The sequence below is a fragment of the Solanum pennellii genome, chromosome 4 (assembly GCF_001406875.1).
Source record: "Solanum pennellii chromosome 4, SPENNV200".
NCBI classification, from domain to species: domain Eukaryota; kingdom Viridiplantae; phylum Streptophyta; class Magnoliopsida; order Solanales; family Solanaceae; genus Solanum; species Solanum pennellii.
In genome coordinates, this window is record NC_028640.1 from 67,928,045 (window position 1) to 67,952,247 (window position 24,203).

General features: G+C 32.4%; 2 protein-coding genes across 5 annotated transcripts; one reads left to right on the forward strand and one right to left on the reverse strand.

The window, feature by feature from the left end:
* The first annotated feature begins 9,823 nt into the window (after positions 1–9,823).
* On the forward strand, positions 9,824–16,336 carry LOC107018276. 4 transcript variants are annotated; one of them, XR_003578012.1, is made up of 9 exons: positions 9,824–10,151; positions 10,233–10,298; positions 13,721–13,801; positions 13,928–13,981; positions 14,063–14,131; positions 14,972–15,080; positions 15,446–15,528; positions 15,614–15,679; positions 15,789–15,864. XR_003578012.1 is itself a non-coding variant. In XM_015218714.2 (9 exons), exons 1-9 carry the CDS (start codon positions 9,912–9,914, stop codon positions 15,829–15,831), a joined length of 765 nt encoding a protein of 254 aa, XP_015074200.1. In that variant the 5' UTR covers positions 9,831–9,911; the 3' UTR covers positions 15,832–16,336. The 4 variants fall into 4 exon arrangements, 3 of the variants coding, with proteins under 3 accessions (XP_015074200.1, XP_015074201.1, XP_015074202.1); XM_015218714.2 differs by having other exon boundaries at positions 9,831–10,151; positions 15,018–15,080; positions 15,789–16,336; XM_015218715.2 differs by having other exon boundaries at positions 9,831–10,151; positions 15,018–15,080; positions 15,614–15,702; positions 15,789–15,930.
* A 3,627-nt stretch (positions 16,337–19,963) lies between these two features.
* Positions 19,964–23,954, reverse strand: LOC107018427 (receptor-like protein kinase 2). The gene is made up of 2 exons (XM_015218911.2): positions 20,801–23,954; positions 19,964–20,573 (listed from the first exon to the last, which is right to left on the reverse strand). The coding sequence occupies exons 1-2, from the start codon at positions 23,625–23,627 to the stop codon at positions 20,134–20,136; spliced, it is 3,267 nt and encodes a 1,088-aa protein (XP_015074397.1). The 5' UTR covers positions 23,628–23,954; the 3' UTR covers positions 19,964–20,133.
* Between the last annotated feature and the right edge of the window lie 249 nt (positions 23,955–24,203).

Here is a 24,203-nt window from a genome sequence, read left to right on the forward strand (position 1 = left end):
AAAATTATAATGCTTTTATTATTGCAGGAAGCATATCATGTGAATTTCTTCTAATATGTCCAACAAAATGTCTAAAACGAAATTATTTTTTTTAGATTTCAAAAATAGGCAAAGAGCAAATCTCATAATTGAAAAACACAAGTTCATCAATTATTATTATGGTTTGATGTTTCCCAACAGCAACATAAATGGATAAGGTCAAACAAATCAAGATCAGAGAGTTTTTAGGAGTTCTCTACTTTATTTATTGTTTTTTCAATTAAACTATTATAATTGTTGTACTCCCCCACTTTTACCTTTTTTTAAAAAAAATAATTATCCATCATGTTTTATTTTTTACATGTCTTTTAAGAATTAAGAAAAATATTACTTTCTTTCATCCAAACATAAATGAATTTTTGAGATGTTAGATCCCTCTTTAAAAATTAATTAAAAAATATTAAATTAAAGAATTATTTAATTTAGTCATAAAGTATATGGTAATTTTTATAATTTGCTTCTTCTTAGACTTCTCTTAAAAAGAGATATAGTCATTAAAAATATGGGTAAATTTCTTTTTTGGGTGGGGGTGGTGGGGGGTGGGGGTTCAATTAATCCATTTTTTCATATTAGTTGACTTTTTTCTCTTTATAATACGTCCCTTAAAAAATTGTACATAAGAAAGATAGATTTACTAATTTATAACTTTGTAAAATATTTTTTAAAAACTTTACAAACTTAGTTATACTTTCAAATATAATTAATTCAAAGTTTAAATAATTTTTTTAAATTAATCTACTATTTGTTTTAACAGATAATTTAAATTAATTATTTTCACATATATAAATAACTAATATGAGACGAAGTCAAGACATGATGGGAGAGTAATGCATTTTTGAATTTCGAAAAATTTATTAAATTTGTACCATGACGAGAAGTGTTAGAAATTCATTTCATTGGGATTTGACAAATATTGCATAGGTCAAAGTAGCTCTTGCTTAGTAAATTCAAATTTGAGCAAGAACTTTTTGGAAAATATTTTTTAATCGTAAGTGATTAATTTACTTTCAAAAACAAATAATGCAAGTGGTAAAATATTGAATTTAAAAAATTATCCTCATATTTAAAAAAGAAATACTGGCAACAAATTAAGTGGATTAATATTCAATTACTACATTGTTTAAAATATACCTCGTAAATTGTTCGACAATTAATTGAGCTTTGCATTTCAAATTTAAACATTATATTATAACGCGCTCCATTTTATTTTACCTAGTTCTTATATTAAAGATAACTTTTTTTTATTCGTAAATGAAGGAAAAGCATTATTATATTTTCTTTCAATACTTTCTTATTCTTATCATTAAATAACTATCTAAAATACTTATCTAATTTAAAATTTTAAGAGTTGTTTATTCATTTAGTCATAAATTTACATTTATATAAACTATAGTCATTTTCAAATTATTGAATTTATTAGAATAAAAAATCATAGAGTAAAATTATTATTATATTTAAAAATATTATAAGTTAATACTAAACAAATAAAAATAAATTGAGAAAGTCATACAATCAATAAAAAAATAGACAATACAATTTATAAAAGATAAAATCAAATTAATATGAGTCTAATAAAATGAGCATAATAGTGACAATATGATGAGACCCACCGCCCAAATCTAAGATTCCTCGATATGCTTTGTTGTTAATTTCAGACGAAAAAATATAACAAAAAAATATATTCCTCTTTCGTACGTCCACTAACAAATATTATTAAGAAAAAATTAGACCTCTTTGCTTGGATTCATGATCTAAAGAATATTTATTTGTTTATTTTTTATTATTTTAATTTGTTAATTTTAAATATTCATAATAATTGCTGTTTAATTAACGTATTAAGTATTAATTTATATTATATATGTTGTTGATCAGATAAGAGAGTGATCTAACACTAAATATTACATATATAGCTGTAATTGTTCCCCTTGGGTTGACCTATGCAAAATTCAAATCCACTTATCAATTAGCAATTAATAATAACAGTAATAAGGTCCTAATTACCTGATTTAATTTGTAGTAGACAAAAAAAAAACTTGATCTATTAATTAATGAAATTATAAACATGCAATGATTGATTAGCTAGGAAGTGAGCCGTTTAATTTCATGCCAAACACGAACTATATATAAGCTGACTTAAAACGCATTTATTCTTATATTTTTAAATATATAGCTGACTTAAAACACATTTATTCTGATATTTTTAAATATATAGCTGACTTTAAAACATATAATAAAATCATATTTAAATATATAGTTGACTTAAAGCATATCTGTCCTCATATTTTTAAAGGAACAATAATGCATTAATTTGATTGTGAGAAAGTAAAGGGGCCTGTCACTTAGGTAGGAAAAATCATTCTATATAAAGGAAATTAGATGATGAATTATGGACCAAATTATAAGTAGATTAATGATGAATTTGCAAAATTAATTTTGAATTTATTTGATGCAAACAAATGTGCACCCCATCTAGACACATAAGATATTGTTGTATTGCAAAATTAAAGAAACAAAGTTCTAATCTAGGTTGACTAGTAGAACAACTTTTTATTTGTCAATTTTATCATAAATTTTGTTTCATAATTAGTAATTTTTAGGAAATTAAGAAGCCATTCATTTATTTTATCTTCATTGATACATTGTTCAGAGGTAGATTTAGGATGGGGAAGGGGTGTCACGTGACACTGCTTCGCCGGAAAAAAATAGCAAAATAAAAGGAAACATAAAAGGTTTATATAATATAAGTGACATTGTTTGAACAATAGAAGCACGTAGCTTAGGTCATTTTCTGCTGAAACATAGGCTGCGTGTTCAATCTTACATAGTCATGTTTTTTCTTTTCTTTGACCTTCTTTGTTTACTAATTATTTGGTATTTTATTTGTATAAACAAAAATTTAATATAATATCATCAAGGAAATTACTTTTAATACATTTCATAACAAAAAAACTCATGAAAAAAATTATAGTGTGTCTTTTATTTTATTTTTGTAGAAAAAGTTATAACAATATACATGAATTGTATTTTATTTGTGGCTTTTTTTTTTTTTAAAAAAAAGTATGATTTATATTATTTTATTTATTTTCTCATTTTATAAGGTGACACCATTTACGAAAAATTCTGTGTGCGCCACTGCATTGTTCAAATACATGATTCATACCGTTTTCTAAAGAAATCTTACCAATTATAAACCTGACAAATGAACGATTTCATGAGATACCATTTTCTTAAAATTGTCACTCGATATTGTATGTATCTGTATTGGAGTTTGAATAACACTCCAGAAGGTTCCGCATTAAGGATAAGACGCTTCCTAATTAAGATAACTTCATATCCGAGCTCGAGAAGGAGTACTTATTCACATTCCACTACAGTAAAAATGACCATTAGCGACATTTAATTCTTAATTGCCGCTAAATATGTATTTTTAGCGGCAATTGTCACTCCTTATATATGTCCCTAAAGCCTTTAGCGATATTGGTTTTAACGATACTTAACTAATGCCGGTAAAGACATTAACACTTTTTATTAGTGTCATTATTTAATGCCGCTAAAAATTATTTTTGTTATAGTGTTCCACTCTACCACAACCTTGATTGAAATAATTGTTTAGTTTAATGGTACTAGTATATAGTTTAATTAATTAAGCAACCAATAAGAGGGAACAAATTTTATGAGTTTTAGTACAGTGACAGTACATGCTAAGTACTTAGTGAGGTTGTTATGTTGTTATCAATGGATAATTAAAAAAGGGTGTGAGTAGGCCCCATATCAGATACAAACTTCCCTAATAAGAACTGGACCAGGTGGCTAACACCTAAATGGCAAGGTGTTAACTAGTAATATTATATATTTTATCTTAATTTATGGTTTTAACTTTTAAATAATTAGTATGACTTTGCATAAATTATAACTTTTAAAATGTTAGTATTCACATGGTATCTTTTCTCTTCAATTTGTACAATTTGTTTGCTTCATTTAATTAGCTTTCTCATCTTGCTATTTTTTCATAATATGTTTCCTAATTTCAATTCCAATACTTTGATTGCATTTCTTTTAAACTACGCATTTATATGAAAAATAATTTCTTTACTTTATAAAAATAAATATAAAAATTATATATATTTTATTTTTACCAAATTTTACTTATAAAAGTTGCACTAATATATTATTGTTATTTTTATTGTTGGATCAAATCAACCAGATCAAAATTTCATATACCAAATATAGTTAAATATCTTATAACAATATCATTTATCTCGATAATAGTTTTGATTATTATAGTGAATATTACTATAAATAACATATAATATAGTATAACATGATTATTATAATAATTTTTTGTTATAAAATATAATTGTTATAGAGCGACTTAATTAGATCTGAAAAGAATCGTTTAGATTTCCTTTTCCTTTTTTTTTTTCCTTTTCTCTTAATGGTGTGTTAATTAGTATCTTTTGATGCTCTTGAAGTCAAACACTTATTAAATTGATAATTTGTGTTAGTTCCAAATGTTTTTTTTGGAACATAATTGTGCATCTCATCATCCTATTGCCATCAAGAATTTCAATTTCCATATTTGACCTTCTTAATAATAACAAAATCGTGCAATGTGAATATAATCGATTCTTTGTTTTATAAAAGAATTATTTATTAGCATTTGAGATCTGACATTCATTATTTCCTTAGCCATATTATTAGGGAAGTGCTAGGCCTGTTTGGATAGACTTATAAAATATAATCTATAAATTAAAAGTAGGCATAATATATATATTAGACCTTAAACTTGACTTCAAATTTTAACTTTGACCTCAAACTTTCATAGGCACTAATAGGCACTTTAACTATTCTATCTTTCAATAAATAAACACGCGATTCCTACCTACCGAAATGCGTGAAATGCATACATTCTGCGCGAGCAAGGGGTAATTTTCGAGGCCCACAACGGTAAAAAATGCTGAAATGACAATTCTACCCTTAATGAATCTCTTTTATATTAATTAAAATTAATTTTAATTTTTTTTAGTTTCAAAATGATGTGTAAGATATTTTTTTTAAAAAAAAGACGTGTAAAATGTCTAATTAGTTGGCAGCCACTGATTGGCTCACTAATACACGTGACAGCGTTTGCATTTCACGCACTTTGGCTCCAAAAATCGCATGTTTATTTATTGAAAGATAGGATAGTTAAAGTGCCTATTTGTGCACTATGAAAATTCAATATCAAAGTTAAAATTTAAAGTCAAGTTTAGAATTCAATATATGTATTATGCCTTAAAAGTAATAACAGATCTATAGATGATATTCTATTTTTGATTTATTATTTTTAAAAAATTACCTAAAAATTGGTGCCTAGAAGCACTTATAACCTTTCCAAGACACCTTTCGTTCCCCTCTCTCCCTATCGTTCTGCTTTTTTCCCTCTCACTTTCACTATACATTAATATCCAAATGAATGTGTCAATAAATTTTTTGACATTAGATATACGCATTTTTGTTACCAAATACGTTCTGAAATATTAATACATATTGAATGAGAGAGAGAGGCGAGCGAGATAGTCCAAGTGATTTTGATATCAGATACATTAAACATAACCTTAATTTAACATCATAAGATTGATATTTTATATTTTTTTTCTTAAACTCTATATCAAGTGACTAACTCATAAGAATATTTTTTTCTTCTCAAACTCTATGTTAAATCAAATTAACTCAAACAAAAGGAATATACACTATTTAATTTACACAAAAAAAAGTTTAATTTTTTTTTTGTAAGTTAGAATAAATTATAGATATTTGTATGATAATATTATTTTACTAAAACTAAAAAAAAATGGTTTTTTTAGATCAATAAAAAATGTTTATAACATATAAATTAAAATAGAGAAGATATAATATTCCTTTCTATATTACATGGTGATGGATGGACAACTCGCTAAGATAGTTATGTTTATTATTATCAAAACAAGTAGTCCCCCACACTTAGATATGAGCTTCCCCTAATAACATTTGGTTATATACAGCAAGGTATAACTGGTGAAGAAATCAAGAATTTATTAAGTCAATTTAAACTTGAGATCTACATAAAATTTTAATATGTAATTTATAGATTAAATATATAAATGTGTATTATTTTAATTTAATTTCAGTTAGCATTAATGTTTTTCAATTTTGAATATAAGCTGACGTTTAAACTATCAAAAAAAAATTAAATTAATGAAGTCATTAATGAATCTTACATAAAACTAAATAAATAAACACAAGATAATAAACAGAGTAATAGTCCAATGCCATCATATATTTATATAAATTGTTAAATGCACAAACATATTTGAAGAATTCATCTTCTGTAGTGTATATATGGCACGGCATCCCAAATGTAAGGTAATAATTTATATATATAATATATATATATATATAATAAACTTGTTTGAAATAAATTGAGTTGCAGAAATGTTGGGCCAGTTGGCCACATATATATCAATTCATTGATTGGATATAATCTGGTAAAAATTTTTAATTCATGTTGCATAATTAATAAATTTCTCATTCTACATAATTGTCCACATCTAGTATAGTGATTAATAAATTTTAGTAATTATAACTCAATATTAAAATCTTAGCTTCCTCAGCCTATAAGAAATTAAAATTTAATCCATCCCCATCATCTCAAGTTCAAACAAAATAGAAGCAAAAACAAATAACACAGAATATAATTAAGAGTGACACATGGTGTGAATAGTAAAGATTCTTGAGAATCAAGATGATTTTACACTAAAAATTAGTCTAATGCTAATTAATTACAATGAAGGTTTAGGTTTTAATTACTAGTATTAAAGTTTCACTAGTTTTTAATGAGTCCACTTGGGGAAACTAGTTTTTAATGAGTCCACTTGGGGAATCTCTTCCTCTCCCTTTCACCAATCAAAATGTACAACTATAAATTAGTAATCTAATCCTAAATTTTATCCTTGTAGAAGAACCTATTATGACCTAATATAAGAAAATCTAGTTCGCTCGATATCATAAATGCACACCATTTTTTAAAATTCGACCTTCGATAATCACATTAGAATTCGACTATTTCAAATCGTGTCGTGTAAGGCCTTATTAAGGGGGAACACTTCCAACTAAAATAAATTTCATATCTAAAATTCAAAATTCAAAACATCTGATTAAAGGAGATGCAACATCATCCAGACTTCACCATCCTTTGGTGGTTATAATGCATATCATGCTTATATATCACTAATTAAAATATCTTGAATAAATAAATAAATAAATCTAGCCCCAATGGATTTAATTCCCTCCAACTACTTAAAAATAGTTTTTTTTTTTTGAAAAAGCAAACTACAAGAATGTCTAATTTTAGGAGGAAACTTTTTTTCCCTTCTTGTGGCAAGACTCTTGCCTTGTGTTGTAATATTGGGTCAACTTAGGAATCTCTAAACTAGTTCCTAGGGAATACTAGAGGATTGAAAGTAGACTTTGTCACATTTTCTAATATTAATATATTGTTATTGGATGAGTTCTTTTTTAGGTTTAGGAATTCAGTATTCAAACTCTACTGATTCAATCAATGAATAATATTCATAATCCTGAATTGAAAGTTTTATCATTTCTAGGAATCAAGCTCAAATTTTTTTTTATCAAAAGGTGCATCATCAATTTAGGGAAAAAATGATAGTTTTGTTTAACTTTTTAAATGGTATACTAAATGTGATATGCATATGATGATATTGTGTGTTATTTTGAACAAACATTCATCAAGCGTATGATAATATTGTGTGTTACTTTCAACAAACATTCATCAAAGTGTAATTTTACGAATTTAGCCACGACGAAGGACTCAATTAATATACTGTCTAATTACATCTGAAACCTGGTTAAAGGAATGAACGTGTGCATTAAGATGCTTATATATAGAGAGAGGATGCACTATCTCATTAGGGTTATGCTACGTTGTGTTATTTTCTTTTAATTATCTATTTTGTAATAGCAGTTTGAAATCCTCTTCTATTTTTCTTTTGTTATTTGATCAACTTGTAAGTTTTTTCTTTTATGATCAACAAATTTTAGTTTGTTATACATGTCCTGAAAAGTAACTGAATAAACTATTTTAAATATTTTATTTTTCTACAATGAATTTATCAATCTTCTTTAAAACTTAAATATGTCATTTCTCTATGAGATATTTAACAATTTCTTTTCGAACTTTAGTGCGGACAAATTGCTACATTTTAGAACTTCATGATTTGTGATATTTAGTCAATTTTCTGTTCAGCTTCACAAAGAAAAGATTTGTTAGCAAGATATAATTAGAATCAAAATAAAACTGCTAAAAAGGTACTTTCGAATTTGTAACGTGATTTAAAAAACACATAAATTGAGTTGATAATGATAATAGTAATAATGAGAAGACAAAAAGAAATATATCAATAAATTAAATGTAATTTACCAATAATATAGATGAAAAATCTGTTTAGCCTAATTTTGAAGATTGAAGATAATTTTGGAGAAGTTGTGTTTGACGAACACAAGAAAGTAAATGAATAAATAAATGTATTGATGATTTTGTTAATAATATTTGAATCGAGCTTTAAAGTAGAAACAAATGTCCTTTAACATAAAGGTCAACTCTTTTTATATGGGGAAATTTTCACAATTTAATGTCTAAGAATCATTGTCTCTTAATTTACATTAAATGACACTTAATTATAAATGAATAATTCTAGCATTGTCTTCGAAAACGACCTGTGTTAGGTTATGTTGGAGTTATACCTTTATACATAACTTCAATAACATAGGTTATGTCTTTAAATAAGTTGAGTGTCGACATAAGTTATGCTTCTCCTCTCGCCGTCTCGTCCTTATAACGACTTTGGAACCCAAAACAGTTTTGTAGGAGTGGTAACCCCAGTAGTAGAACTCTTTGGAGTCGCAGTCATTGAATGCAAAAGAAATTAAGTTCAACATACAAGTTTAGTGACCCAAGTTATGCCTCAAGACATAAGTTTAGTAAACACACATTATTTCACAGGGCATAGTTTAAAGAATAACTTTCACATCTATCAAATATAAAAATCATATTTGTATACTATAGCTATAGTTTGCATGATTGCGCTCCATAACAAATGTAAATGTGTATATTTTGCTATACATATACAAAGAAAACAGTTGTATAATTCACTATACATATACAAAGAAAACAATTGTATAATTTGCTATATATATACAAAAGAAAACACTGTATAATCTGTTTCGATATACATATACAAAATATCAATTAAATAATCTGCGTTTGTATAAAGCGAGAAAGAAAGAAAGACAAAAGAAAACTGGGTAGGGGAAGACTGTATTTGTATAATCATAAGTGTATAGGACAAAAATATATGCATTCATATTTGTATATACACTTTTCTCTCGCTTTATACAAACACAAACACAATGTATATATTTGTGTTTGTATAAGGTGAGAGGAGGCGAGTGAGAGTGGCAAGCGAAAGAAACAAAAGTATATGTACATATACATTTTTCTCTCGCTTTATACAAACACAAACACATTTTATACATTTGTGTTTGTATAAAAAACGAGAGAGGTGAACGAGACTGCCACCAAAACGAGAGTGGCGAGCGATATTCCACCATGGGGAGAGGCGAATTAACAATAGTTTACCATAGGATATAATTAAATCAAACTATGTTAATAACATTTAATTTGAACCAATAATTTGTTATTATATACAATTTTTTCTAGTTTAAAGGATCCGAGGCCCAAATAAAGTGTACTGGCCCAAAAGAATTTGGGCAACACAAATTGTATCTTTGGATAACGGTTTCTATCAAACTTCGTGTGAAGGAGAGAGTTTCCGATGGTGGTTATTCCAACGGTCACCGGATTATCAACCGGTGCACGCTTACTATCGGGGCCGCGCACGATAGCCAGAGCTTCTAGAGCTTCGCCTTCTTCTCTTCCCTCGCTCTGTTACTTGAAGAAGAGCTATTACTCTCCGCAACGCCGGAGTGTTCTGCCGGCAAGGAAGCTTGTGATACGAGCTGCAAGAACAGAGTCCAAAGGCGTGTCTCTTGGTTTCAGAGCTCCCAATTTTGAGGTCCGTTTTTTATTTTCTTAAGTAATGTTTGAAAACAAAGAATTTTATTGGTAGTAATTTTTAATGGGAGAAATGTTTCAGCTTACGGAGCCGCTTACTGGTAAAGTTTGGAACCTTGATGATTTTGAAGCATATCCTGCATTGCTGGTAAATAGAACAATACTATCATCTTAACTACTCCGATTTACCCATCTAAAGTGGATTGATTTGATTTCACTGATAACACTTTGAATTTCTGAAGTGATATTTGACCTCAATCTTCCAAGTCCAAGATGTTAGGATTGGGAACCCGACTAGTACGGGATGTTGGAGTTATAATGATAATAAGAAAGACAATGCAAGTTGATTACGATAGTATGTAACAAATTTAACATTGTGACCTTTATTGTCATTATAGCTAAATTCCACACTAACATTACAAAAGTATTATGCGTTTGTTAAAGATGATTATATCCAAAAGTATGGTTGAATGCAATTACTCATATTTAGTATGGTTGGCATACATGAGTCATGAGTATTTTTTGTTTACAGAAATGGGAAGGATGTGTTGGATTTTGAATTTTGAATTTAATTTGCTAAGTGAGAGAATTTCTTTTTTGAAACGTAAAGGGCGATTTTATTCACAAAGCTGCAGCACCGAGTAGGTGCAGCGTGTGTTCAAAGGAATTTGCTACACTTAAATTCCTTATGTATGTATGGAATGAGTTCAAGAAATCTGGATATATCTATGTAATCAGAAAGCAAAACTTGCACCAAAATTTTCAAGCTTTGCATGCATCTAAAGCTATCAACAGAAAATACGTTTTCCCTTTAAAACACCTGTCATTTTGTTAGTCTTCTTGTTTTTTGCTGCTTTCTCCCTAGCTTCTCAGATTCCAACTAGGCACAACTTGTGTCAGGTTCCCACCATATAGCCAAATGTATTTATAGTGTAGTAAAATGTATCCAACTGATTCTGCGTCCTCCTTTAAGAAAAAAGGAAGGTGCATGCTAGGTATAAGTCAGATTGTCCATCCAATGCATGCCACTGTAGTTGGGGATTTCATTCTCAAGATCATCATCCGTTGCCAATCTACATTCTCCTTGTTGCTTCACACAATAAGTAGTGACAACCTGACTTCACATAGTATTTTCCATCCTTCTTCACTGTCCATATGAGAGAAAATTTTTGAGTTTCATCCGAGTTCACCCCTAGCATCCCCAATAATGAGTTCACTCCAGGTTTTCGTGTGGGATATACATGCTACACATTTTCTGATGGCAGTGGGTTTCGAACTTGAGACCTCCAACATTAGAGTTGATGAAGTCCGGAATCTTGAATTGACGAACAAAAAGCAATATTATAAACCAACACTTCAAGAATTAAATGCACAAATATTGCAAGTTAATTCTCAAAGCCAAAAGTAGAAGTATCAAATTGTCTAACAATGTAAAAGCGAAAATTACAACTATAACTTATAGACATCAAAATCCTAATTAAAGTAGGAAAAGGAAATCTAGGAAAATTTGGTTCAGGTAGTCGATCCTACGGTTCACTCATAGGAAGTCCTACGGTTCGTAGGAGCTGTCTGTCAAACAACAACTTTAACTTTTCTTCTGAAGTTTTCTACAGTTTATGTTCTACGACCCATAGAACTTAGCATGAACCGTCGTGGCATCTCGTCAACCAAATACTGGAGCTCAACTTCACTGAACTTCTCTACTACTCAATTGTACGGCTTGTAGAAGTTACTACGGCTCGCCATTAGCTTTTGTCATTTTACACTTAGCACCCAATATGTACTGCTTCATTCTACGGTTCAATCCTACGGCTCATAGAAAGGTATATGAATCGTAGGATGACTTGTCAAACACTAAACTGCTGCTGCTTCAACTCTTCTCATCCTGACTATTCCGAAACCTATTTTCCTGCAAAATATTATCAAAAGACCATCAAATCTACTAACAAATGCTTAAGAAACACACAAAACTCCAAGTTTAAAGCATTAAAAGTACTGTAAATCCGCAGTACATCAGGCACCTTCTTATTAAACAAACCTCTGGACGCGAGCCTCTATTTCTTCCATCCTGCACTAATACGATGTGTGACATCCTCGTCAATCTTCCTAAATTCTTGGATAACGTACCAAAGATGCTTTGAAATTTTTCCTCATTTAGATGACCTGTGTATCAAGCATCATGCATCATGTCATTGAACTACACTCTAAGTATTCAATCTTGGTCTTGCTCAACCTGTTTTTTAGACTCTAGGGTCTGTCTCCAAACCTCCAGCTTAGGGTTAACTCCGCCACAGGTTTCGTCTAGAACTATGTCATCCATAAATAACATACACCATAACACCTCAACTTGGATGTATCGTGTTAATACTCACCAAGGCAAATAATAACGAGCTAAAAACTGATCCTTTGGAAATCCTGTCACACCTGGGAAGTGCTCCAAGTCTCCACCCACTGTCCTTACCTGGGTCTTGACTTCATCAAATATGTCCTAAATTTCCCTAGTGTACGCAACATGTACGCTAACAACTCCATAAAACCTCTCTAGGAACTTTGTAATAGGTTTTTTCTAGATCGATGAACACTATGTTGAGGTTCATCTTCCTCTCCCTATACTGCTCCACCAACCTCCTCACAAGACGAATGACTTTTGTCGTTGAATGTCCCAGCATGAAATCCGAAGTAGTTTTCTAAAATAGACACGCCCGTTCCCACCCTCTTCTCCACTACCCTCTTCCATACTTTCATAATGGCTTAGCAACTTGATATCCCTATAGTTGTAATTTTGAATGTCACTCTTGTGCTTGTATTACAAAGTCATTGTACTCCACTTCCATTCTTCGGGCATTTACATCATCTTGAAAGCAACAGTAAACAGTCTAGTAAGCCAATCCATTCCTGTCCTACCTGCATTCTTCTGAAATTTCACTGGGATTTCGTCTGGCTTCCAAAGTTTCACCGGGATCTCATTTGTCCCGGATTCTCTTCCCCTGTGCATCCTATGAATAATGCTATTAACCTCCTTAACCTTATACACCAACAATTCCCAAAATCACGACTCTTCTCTGTGTGCTCCAAATCCCCCAACACCATGTCTATCCCCCTCTTTGTTCAAGAGTCTATGAAAGTATGACTGACTTCTCCGTCTAATGAGTGCCTCCTCCACCAGGATCTTTTCCGTCCTTGTTGATCACTTCACTTGATCTAGGTCACGGGCCCTCCTCTCTCTCTCCTTGGCTAGTTTGTACAACTTCTTATCCCCGCCTTTGCCTTTTAGTTCTACATACAACTTACAAGCACTCAAAAGCTAGTATTATTAAAGGGGGGGGGGGCTAGTCTCTTGATTTTTGTCCAGGGCAGATGTACGTTTCTGGCTTTGGGTTCGTCTGAACCCAATAGCTTTGACCTAAACCCTGTGTTTGTTTTATGCCTGCACAAGGCTTTACTAAAAATTAGAAGCTTTATTGTGTTGCCAAAGGTTGAAAAAAGAACTAAAGAATCATGGATTTTCTGTCCCTCTTCTTTATTAACTTGTGTTTACTGTGAATCATCTCTGATTATTTTAATTTGTAGGTTATGTTCATCTGCAACCATTGTCCATTTGTCATACACTTGAAGAAGGATATTGTTAAACTCTCAAATTTCTACATGAAGGTAAGTAGAAAACTGATTCCATTTTCCTTCTTTTCTAATTTCACGCATTACATGCTCTCTCTGCTTGCTGTCAGCTCAGTTGTTGAAAAGAACAGAATAACATCAAGAAGTTCATCTTTGCTGCAGAAAGGGCTTGCGGTGGTAGCAATATCTTCGAACTCTGTAGTTACACATCCACAGGTTGAGATACTTGATAACTTATGATCTCTTGATTTTGTGAGACTATTATGTGATTTTGTTGTGAGTTTCTCTATTTCACAGGATGGACCTGAATTCATGGCTGAAGATGCTAAGTTCTTCAAATATCCTTTCCCTTATCTTTATGATGAGGTTTGCTCTTATACTGAGTTCTTGATGATAGTTTTCAATTAAATTGCTTATATTTTATTACTCCGATATGCTCTTGCACTATGTTGTCGCCTGTGGTATCTTTTCTGGGGGATTTTTCCATTTGTGATGCTGTTTCCTCTTAGCTTAGTCTCTGTATATATCACAATCACTTTTCTTCCCATTTACTTTTTCATTTTCGATTGAAATATTTTGGTTGCGCGAGATCAGTGTCTGGCTAGACTCAGATGTTCACCAGTCCGCTATTAACCTTATTTCTCCCCTATATCTTTCTACAAGATTGGTTAAATTCCATTGAGAATATGGACTAACCTAGCTTATTTTCATACTGTTTTTTACCTCCTCTGCCAAATTGCTTTTAACTACACATTCCTGAAGTTTAGTTAGGTCAACCGTGACAAGAACAGGATGCTAATAAGTCAATGAATAAGGTAACAAAGTAATCATACCCGAAGGCGAATCCAGGGATTGAATTCGATGGTTTCAGCCTTTAGGTTCTTAACATTGAATCATTGCACATATAAATTTTAGTGATTTTCTTACATATATATTGTATGCTCCATGTGAAAATGTTAGATTCAGTTAAACCAAGTAGTTGTATTGCTACATGCGCCTTTTCCTCTTCCTCCTTGAGACTGCAATTATGTAAACTATGCCGTAGAAGTACAATTGTGGAGTTGTTATTGGTAAAAGCTCTTCCAAATTGTATTTTGTTTTGTAATCATGAACCGTTGTACAAAGATGAGGTGTTCAATACACTACATGACATGTATGCAGTAATTATATTGCCTGTTTCTTATGTTTTTATTTGAAATATTGTAGAACCTGTTTCGTATCGAACTTCTTCAGCTTGATGTTTTTCTTGTAGTCACAAGAAGTGGCAAGAGATTTTGGGGCTGTTTGTACACCAGAATTTTTCCTATTCAAAAAGGTAATGACTACATGAGTTATATCTAAAAGCTTCAAGGTCAGCACTCAACATGACACACTGCGCCCCTGCTTTGCGATTTCCATGCTTTTCTGATCCTTGTTTCTTTCCCTACATTATACATTATCCACCTTATAGATGTATTTACCCCCTTGTTTGCTATCCGTTCAGCCATAATTTGTCGCCGTGTATCTTAGTTCTTACTGAGAGTGATTTGGGGTTTCCTTTTATTTCTTTCATCCCAAGTTAATAATACTTAACATATTCTCGAAGCCTCTATAAAAGTTTTCTCAAAAGAGTTGTAAGCAATCTTGCTTTTTTATTTAATTTGGAATTATTTACAGATTTGATATTTCATCTTGTGTCAGGATGGCAGAAGGCCCTTTGAGCTAGTGTATCATGGACAATTTGATGATTCAAGGCCAAGTAACAATATGCCTGTCACGGGAAGGTTAATTACATTGTCTGCTCAATTTTCGCTCAAGAGTCTATTGTATTGTGAATTCCTAATGTAGTTGTTATGACACATCCTATAGGGACTTAAGCCTAGCGATTGATTGTGTACTTAGTGGCCAGCCAGTTTCATCAACTCAAAAACCCAGGTAGTCGTATTTCCATTTGAAAGGTATTTCTGGTTTTCTTCCTTGAAAAGCCTAATGGAAATGGGTGGTTAAAGTTGTGCACTAAATTTATTTTCGTACTTTCTACTAGCATTGGTTGCAGTATAAAATGGAATCCAGGGGGGAAGCAGTAAGCATCATCTCTCAGCTGTCTATGAGTTTTTTCCAGCCACACATGCAAGTGCATCAGACTATATCCACGTAGCGGCTGATGACTGTTGGAGTACTGGCACATTTGCGTTATTTTTGCTATGCTTCTTCTAGCATTGTGATTTTGAGCTTTGATCTCAAAGCTATAATTAGAACTAAGATTCTTTGATATGCCAATCACCACACTTCATGTATATATTACTTACGTCGTATTTCCTTGCAAAGCCCAGGGTTTTACATTGTATTTGCTTTCCTTACTTATGCAAGGGTTGAAATACTAATTGTAAGATTCAATGCTGGATAGTGGAATATGTTCCGGAAGGAGTAAAAAATAAAAGAAATTCTTGTCAAATGGAGCAATATGTACCACACACTTGTAGCCGATTGCATAAGTATGAGCCAATTACTAATTATGGTTCTCTTTGGTATTGTAAATTGACTTCTATTCCTCCTAGTGATTTGTAAATACATTGTAATCTCATTCCTTCACACTTTACACTATCTTAGCTTGTAATTCTCTAGCTTTCTTGGTAATCAAAGTAGATTCTTCTTTCTGCATGCCTTTTTCCTTAATCGTTTGTGCATATTTATCTGTGCCTACCCCCGCTGTACACTTGTCTGGGGGGCTTGTGTAAAGCAAGCTCTGTTAGAATGATTAATCTTCTGTGTAACTTTTCTTTTCTTCTTTTCGTTGTGTTGAAGCCAAGTGTGTAGTCAACTTCCCTTCAACTTTTAACACAGACACTTGATTGTTTGCTATTTTTCATTGGAACTCGACAGAGACCACAGAAGTGTAAAAAATACTTTGATACTTTATGCTGATCATTGTCATGTTTAAAGTAGAATGTCAAAGCTCGAACTTGTGACCTATAAGTCACACGGAATTCCATGTTTGCTTCAGATATTCAAATGAGTGAGCATGGAAAAATTTATGACATATGTAAACGGTCACTTCCATTGCAGGAATTACTTGTCCATCAAATTCGCCCTTACTTTTTCTTCTGTGGGGTAACGAAACATCAATTATTGTTGAAACCTTATTTCACAAATTCTTTTACCAGGTTTGCTTATACCTTCTGTGCCTACCACTGATAGAGGAAGGGCTTTCCTCAGACCCTTCTCCACTTATAGTTGAACATGACTGATGACACCCGTCACTATACATAGGTAGTAGCATGTCCCGATGCTATCTTCCTCAAAGTTACTGCTCAATATGATCTTGTTTTTTGGGATGACTTATCTTATTGCTGTTCAATCTGTATTGTGGGATCTGTATTGTGGGACGTTAATCTTTTTGAACTAACTTTTATATCTAAAACATATGGCTTTTAGTGATCAATAGAGATCCTAGTATCTGCGTTCTTTTGTCCTTTATTCTTTGAGCACATGTCGGTTGTGTGACTTGTGTCTATCTTGCCTTGTATGTGTCTGTCTAGAGAATGATATGCCAAGTTCTCGGATCAAGCACCCTCCAACTTTTACTATGATAAGATGGATAACATGCTAGGGTAGATGATTCATTGATTTCTATAAAGAAACCAATATATATACTTTTTTTTTTTATCATAAGTCATGTTTAAAGTAGATTTTTATAAAGTTATGGTTTATATCATCCAAATGTACATTCTATGCTGATGCAGCAGCATCATGCATAAAACATAAACCTAAATGTTTCTTTAGTACTTAATGATGTTGATTGTCATGATGTTTACATATCTTTTAAACTTGTCATTACAATCATCCACAAGTTCCATTTGTTGTGATGTGTCTTTATCTTGACTAAGTAATCATATATATGGTACTGTTTTCATTGGATAAGAGTGATGTTCTCTTTTAGATGATTATCAATATACAAGATTCTTACCTACCTATTAGGTATCAGCAACAGATTTTTAGTGTTTAATTTAGCAATAGAAGTTGTAAGTAGTTTTTGTTAGTTGTGTTGGCAATATGTGGATAAAATATTCAAAGATAATTCTATGGATTTTTTTTTTGATAAAAACTATGGGAAATAGTGCTAGTAACCCACAAATACCAATTATTACTCAATCTTTATTTAATACTAGAAAAATTTCTCACTTTAGTAAAGAAAAACAAGAAAACAGGCTCCAATTTAGTGATTAAATTATTCATTTTGCATTCCTTCATTCTTTGCACCTTCTCTACATCTAGCTAAAACACTTGTTTTTTAGTGATCACTATAGATCTTTGTATCTGCCAACCTTTGTCCTTTCCTCTTTCTACACATGTCCATTGGTGTCTATATGTCTTGCCTTGTATGTGCCAGTCTGGGGTTGAAAGCCAAGTTTTTTTTGATCAATTACACTCCAATTTTCACTATGATATAAGATGGATAAGAGATGATGCTTTACTGATTATGTACACAAAATAGAACACAAATTAAAGTATGAAATATAGCTTTACTTAATACTTTATGTTGATAGCTAGTCATGTTTAAAGTGGATTTTGTTAAAGTTGATAGTTTAATTATGTCATCCAAATTTATATTCTATGTTGATGCATCAAGCACAAACTTAAATGTTACTTTATGCTGATTGTCATGTACTCATGTTTACATATCTTTGATACTAAAGTACTCATATGGTTACTTGTTTTCATTGGATAAAGTGGTGTTCTGTTTTAGTGGATGCTTATCAATACACACGATTTTTACCTACCTATTAGCTATAATGCTCGGACTCTTCAAAATCTTTGTCGACATGACATGGGTGTGGGATACGTACTGTATGTGGTACATACCTTGGGTGCTTTGAGTACATATATATAAAGTATGAATATGATTTGCTATATATAAGTAAAAGGCGTTTATTAAGAATTAAATTTTATTAGATTTAGTTTAATAACTTTAATATATCGAAATATTTACTGTATATTCCATAATATACATCTATTGGTTGTATTCCAGCACCCCTAGGAACCATATCCCTGATTACTAAAAATAATGTAACAAAGAATCCAACCTCTAGATCCGTATCCATATGGATACCGAACCAGAATCTGAGCAATATAGCCTATTAGTATCCACTCCATTCTATTTGAACCTATTTCATTGGATTACTCAATAACATCTTTTAAGTCAGGATTATTTTCAATTGTTGCTAATAAGTGATGGTAGAAAAGTTATTCAAAAAAAGAATTATTTTCATATTAGCAATGTCTAGTTGTTAATCAAATGCTTGGAATAAGAAGAGTTTGATTAATACCTTATATTCTCATAGAGGTTATAGAAAGTATCAACTTACATAATGTATACTTTGAAAATTGATGTATTACTGTAACCTACTTGTGGGCCTAAAAAGGTTTGATATCACATGGCCTAAAATGCAATGTACCTTTCAAGAACATGGTGAGCTGATTCTTTTTCATCTTTTGTGAAAATGACTTGTAAAGAAATTGGTAGGGAATGATGGTCCCTTCCTTTCCCCATACTACATGATTCAGTTTACATAGTTCCAACAAAGATCTTGTCACAACCTTGCCTTTTTATCATCACCCCACAAACTAGAGTTCGAGACAGGTTTGAGATTTAAATTTAATGAGTTCAATTTTTTTTAAGATTCTCAATATTGAACTCATTGTACTGTTAAATTTAGGGGGTCACATCTAATATTTGTTGAGAGTCTTGAAATTTTAGTTGATTTTTACATATATATTGCGTGTTGAAAGTTATGGATTTAGTTGAACCTGTAACCAAAAGGCTACATATACCCCTGGCAATCAGAGGCCCCAGTTTGGACTCTATTGCTGCTATAACTTCTATTGTTGATATTTGGTTTCTAATCTTTAATCATCAGATATTTATGCTTCTCATTTAATCAATCATCACATAATAATATTGGTTTACTGTCATTTTAATGAGGACACTTGTTCTTGTACTTCTACTCTCTTAATTTTTACTTCATAATTATAAGTTAATTAGCTGTTGTTCGGACATGTTAAGTCTAATGATCTGAGAGATATTGCCCGCATTTCTTGCATTTGTTTAATTGAATAGTTGTAGGGATCACTTTTTGACATTTCTTGCATTTGTTTAATTGAATAGTTGTAGGGATCACTTTTTGACATTTCTTCTAGGGTAGTTGCACAAATTGGAAGGAAAAATAAAATGATCCTTCTTTTATACTAACAATAACGAATTTAGTTTGTCAAAACGACTTATTGTCAGGACTAGAAAGAGGTTCTTATTTTGTTATGAATATTGATAATCTATACATCCTTATTATTTACTTGAAAGAATAAACTAGTTAGTCTTAAGTTAACTAGAGTTACTGAGGAGGGGATCTGATGAGAGGTTGAGATGAACCAGAGAAACTAGGACAACTAATTGCTTCTTTAGGATTTGGTACTACTCCTCGATTAGGCTTCTCAATATCTTCATTTTCGTGCCTGATTTCCATTAGCATTGCTGCTACATCCTTCATTGTTGGTCTTTCATTCGCGCATGGGTTAACACAAAGTAGTGCCACCCCAAGAACTTGAAGCATCTCCTGAGTTTGTGTACCAGACCTTAAAAGTAATTGCTGATCAAGAATTGTTGTGAATTCCTTATGTTTTACTCTTAGCTCCTGATTGACCCAAGTGACAATGTGGGTACCTTCTGGTATCCGGGAATCAGTTGGTTCCATCCCCGTTAGGATCTCGAGAAGCACAATGCCATAGCTATAGACATCACTCTTCTCAGTTATTCTTAGACTATATCCATATTCTGCAATATAGGACCAAAACATTTAGAATGCTGTCCAAACATAGTATACATACCCACTATATGTCTTGTGCACAGCGAATTTCACGGGGTACAAGACTAATATAGTGAACTTCAAGTGTTCCTTTAAAGCTAATATCAATAGTACTAGCATAATCATGCTATCAAAATGTTGAGCACTTAATAAATATTTGAATATTTAGCGCGGAAATTTGAGGAAATGTACTCACCCGGAGCTATATACCCATAGGAACCAGCTATTATGGTGGAAGCTCTTGAAGTATCTGATGATGTGTTTAATAGCTTTGCAAGTCCAAAGTCTGCAAGAAAAGCTTCAAACTGTGGACCTACCAAAATGTTATTGGTTTTGATGTCGCGATGGACTATAGGAGGACTACAGTCATGGTGAAGATAAGCTAAACCCTGAGCTGCTCCTAATATGATATTAAACCTAGCATCCCAATCCAGAAATATCCTCTTCTCATGGAGCAGTCCCGATAAACTCCCGTTACTAATGTAATCAAACAACAACAATCTTGTTTTGCCATTATTACAACATCCAAGAAGCCTCACTATGTTTTTATGCCTGATTGATCCCAGTGTTCTAACTTCTGCAGAAAAAAAGTCCCTCTGAGGAGCCTCACCGATTTTCTTAGCCAATAATTTCTTCACCGCGATCACCTGTCCTGATGGTGTCTCAACGCGATAAACAAAGCTTGAGCAGCCCTTCCCAACAATGTTAGATTCACTAAGTCTTGGCACTACATCAGTTACAGAGAAGCTAAGCTTTCGGAATGGGGTGAATTCCCACTGCAAACCATTTTCTTCGTCGTCCTTCTGACATATCTCTCCCTGTGTTCGGATAAAGATGGCAATAGAAGCTGTCACAATTAACGTGGCCATGAAAATGCTGAGTACGATAGCAATGGTGATCTTCTTTATGAATTTTAATCCATGGTGATCACCACTTAAGTGGCATGCAGCTCTGTCAGTGCAGAGCTCTTGATTACCAATAAAAGCGCTAGGAGGGAGACCTTGAAAGAATTTGGTGTTAGGAAGATCACCAGAAAAGTTATTGTATGAAACATTCAGAGAAACAAGGTTATCAAGGTTACTGAGTACTCTAAGACTTCCAGTCAACATGTTATGAGAAATATCCATGTTGGCTAGCTTGGAGAGGTTAGAGAAGCTTTCAGGAATCTGTCCGGTCAGAAAATTACGACTTAAATTGAACAGAATATCTAGTCCTTGGAGGTTACCAATCTCTTCAGGGATTAAGCCCGCGAGTCTGTTGCTGCTTAAATCCAACAGCTGCAAATCCTGGCAGAGTCCAAGTGATTTAGGAACCGTTCCGTCTATGTTGTTTCCATTCAGTATGAGCTTGTTCAGTAATGGTAGTTTCCCTATATCTTCTGGAATGTTACCTGATATTTTGTTCATGGATAGGTCTAATATATTAAGACCAGTGAGGGACACAAAAGAGGAAGGAACTGTTCCTTGAAGATTGTTTCCATGAAGATCAACCATTTCTAGCTGCGGACAGTTGCCAATAGCTGGAGGGATTGATCCAGTGAATTGATTTTGTGACAGTTCAAGATAACTCAAACTCGGTAGACGCCCTATTTCTGGAGGAATTGGACCATCTAACCTGTTTGATCCAAGGCGTAATCTGGACAAGCTGGTGCAATTTCCAATATCAGGTGGAATTCCACCAGACAGAACATTTGATATCAGCAGCAGATTAGTCAAGTTCCTGAGATTGAATAAAGTGTTTGGGATGGACCCTGTAAGGAAATTGTGAGAAAGATCCAAAGACTGAAGTTTCTGACAATCTGCTAGCTCAGTCGGTATGCTCCCGTGCAGTTGATTCTGCCAAGCGAAAAACAGATTTAGCTCCTTTAGTTTCCCAATGGTAGGTGGAATCACACCTGAAATGTTGTTGTTGTCCAATTCAAGCTGCTTCAAGCTGGAAAAGTTGCCAATATAGTATGGGATTTCTCCAGAAATGCTGTTTCCTGATAATAGAAGCTCCTCCAATGTGGCTAAATTCTCGAAAGATGGAGGGATTTTACCATATAGATAGTTCAAAGAGAAATCAATCACTTTCAAACTCGAACAGTTTCCAAGATTTCCTGGAATTTCCCCTGTCAGATTGTTCTTCCAAAGCAAAACCTTCTTAAGATTCTTCAAGAGACCGAGTTCACGTGGAATTTCTCCAGTAATTTGATTCTCATAGACAAACAGTTCTTCTAAAGAAGTGCAATTCCCAATTTCTGGTGGGATTTCACCAGTCAAATTAGCTGTGTAAACAGCAAGAGTCTGCAGCTTTTTGAGTTCACCTATACTATGTGGAATCTGACCCGTAACACCGGTATCTGCAAGACCCAAAATGACCAACTTTTTGCAGCTTGATATCTGCATCGGGATTTCTCCTTGAATTCCTACGTTCCCACCAGCACGAAAGATTTCAAGACTGGTTAACTGACCGATCTCTTCAGGTATCTTTCCAGTAAACTGATTGTCAAAGAGCTCAAGCTGCTGCAATTCAGAACATCTTCCTATCTCCTTTGGTATCTGACCTTGAAAGAAATTCGAACTCAACAAAAGTTGCTTCAGCTGTGACAATCTTCCTATTTCAGGTGGAATACTTCCTGTTAGAGCATTGAAACTGAGATCCAAAATCCTCAGAGACGACGACAAATTTCCAATAGAAGCTGGAATTTCACCAGTAAGGTTACAATTTGAGAGGACTAGCACTTCAAGGAATGGAAAAGAAAGAAGTTGACTTGGGAATATCGCGGGAAGATTGATCGACCTGATCTTGATATCTGAAACAAATCCATTACTGGTGCATTGGATATAATCCCATTTGCATGGATTTACATGACTTGGATTCCATGAAGAGAAAGGCACAACAGTAGCAGAAGAAGAGTTAAAAGTGGAAAGCCATGAGAGTAAAGAAACCCCTTCTTGATTTAAACCAGAAATGGATGTTGGGAATAAAAAAGATATGTTGAGAAATGAGAAAAATAAGGTGACTGTTAGTTTGCTTGACATGATTCTGATGACAATGAGGGTGTGTATGTACTCTCTGATCTACTGTACTTCTATTTCAGTTTCCACCAAATGCAGTCATAACAGTTAAATTCTTGCAGAATTTTGAAGAAAAAAAAACAAATGGAATTTTCAGAAATCTTGATTTTCCTCCAAATATATCTGTCTTCAATTAGATTCATTGTCAAGATTGACACTTGACACAGTGTTGTAGGACAAGGTTGGCCATAGGGGGTATTATTGCTGTGATGGTTTGGAAGATTTTGTTTGTACTAATATGCCTTCTGGCTTGTTCTATGTCAGAGGGGTCCAATTGTTGAAATAGTATATACTATATAAATAGGATAAAAAATGATTTTTATGTGTATTTATATAAATCCTTTAACATAAGATCTAATTTTTTTGAGCTCTCTTATTTGAATTTCTAACTCTGTATGTGATAAAATTCTCTTGTCTCAACACATGAGTACTTTTGTCATTACACCCTTTATTTTTTGTTAGCCCCCACCCCACTTTCTTCCCTAATAAATTCTTATACAAAAGAGTATTATGTGAACTTTTTAAGTTTTGTCTCAATTT

Excerpts from the sequence above, each read along its gene's own strand:
- LOC107018276 (XM_015218714.2), top strand. The coding sequence starts at position 9,912 with ATGGTGGTTATTCCAACGGTCACCGGATTATCAACCGGTGCACGCTTA. Across the intron at positions 14,132-15,017 it reads TCCCTTATCTTTATGATGAG|TCACAAGAAGTGGCAAGAGA; the intron begins GTTTGCTCTTAT and ends TTTTTCTTGTAG. Across the intron at positions 15,081-15,445 it reads AATTTTTCCTATTCAAAAAG|GATGGCAGAAGGCCCTTTGA; the intron begins GTAATGACTACA and ends ATCTTGTGTCAG.
- LOC107018427 (XM_015218911.2), bottom strand. The coding sequence starts at position 23,627 with ATGTCAAGCAAACTAACAGTCACCTTATTTTTCTCATTTCTCAACATA. Across the intron at positions 20,574-20,800 it reads CTATGGGTATATAGCTCCGG|AATATGGATATAGTCTAAGA; the intron begins GTGAGTACATTT and ends CCTATATTGCAG.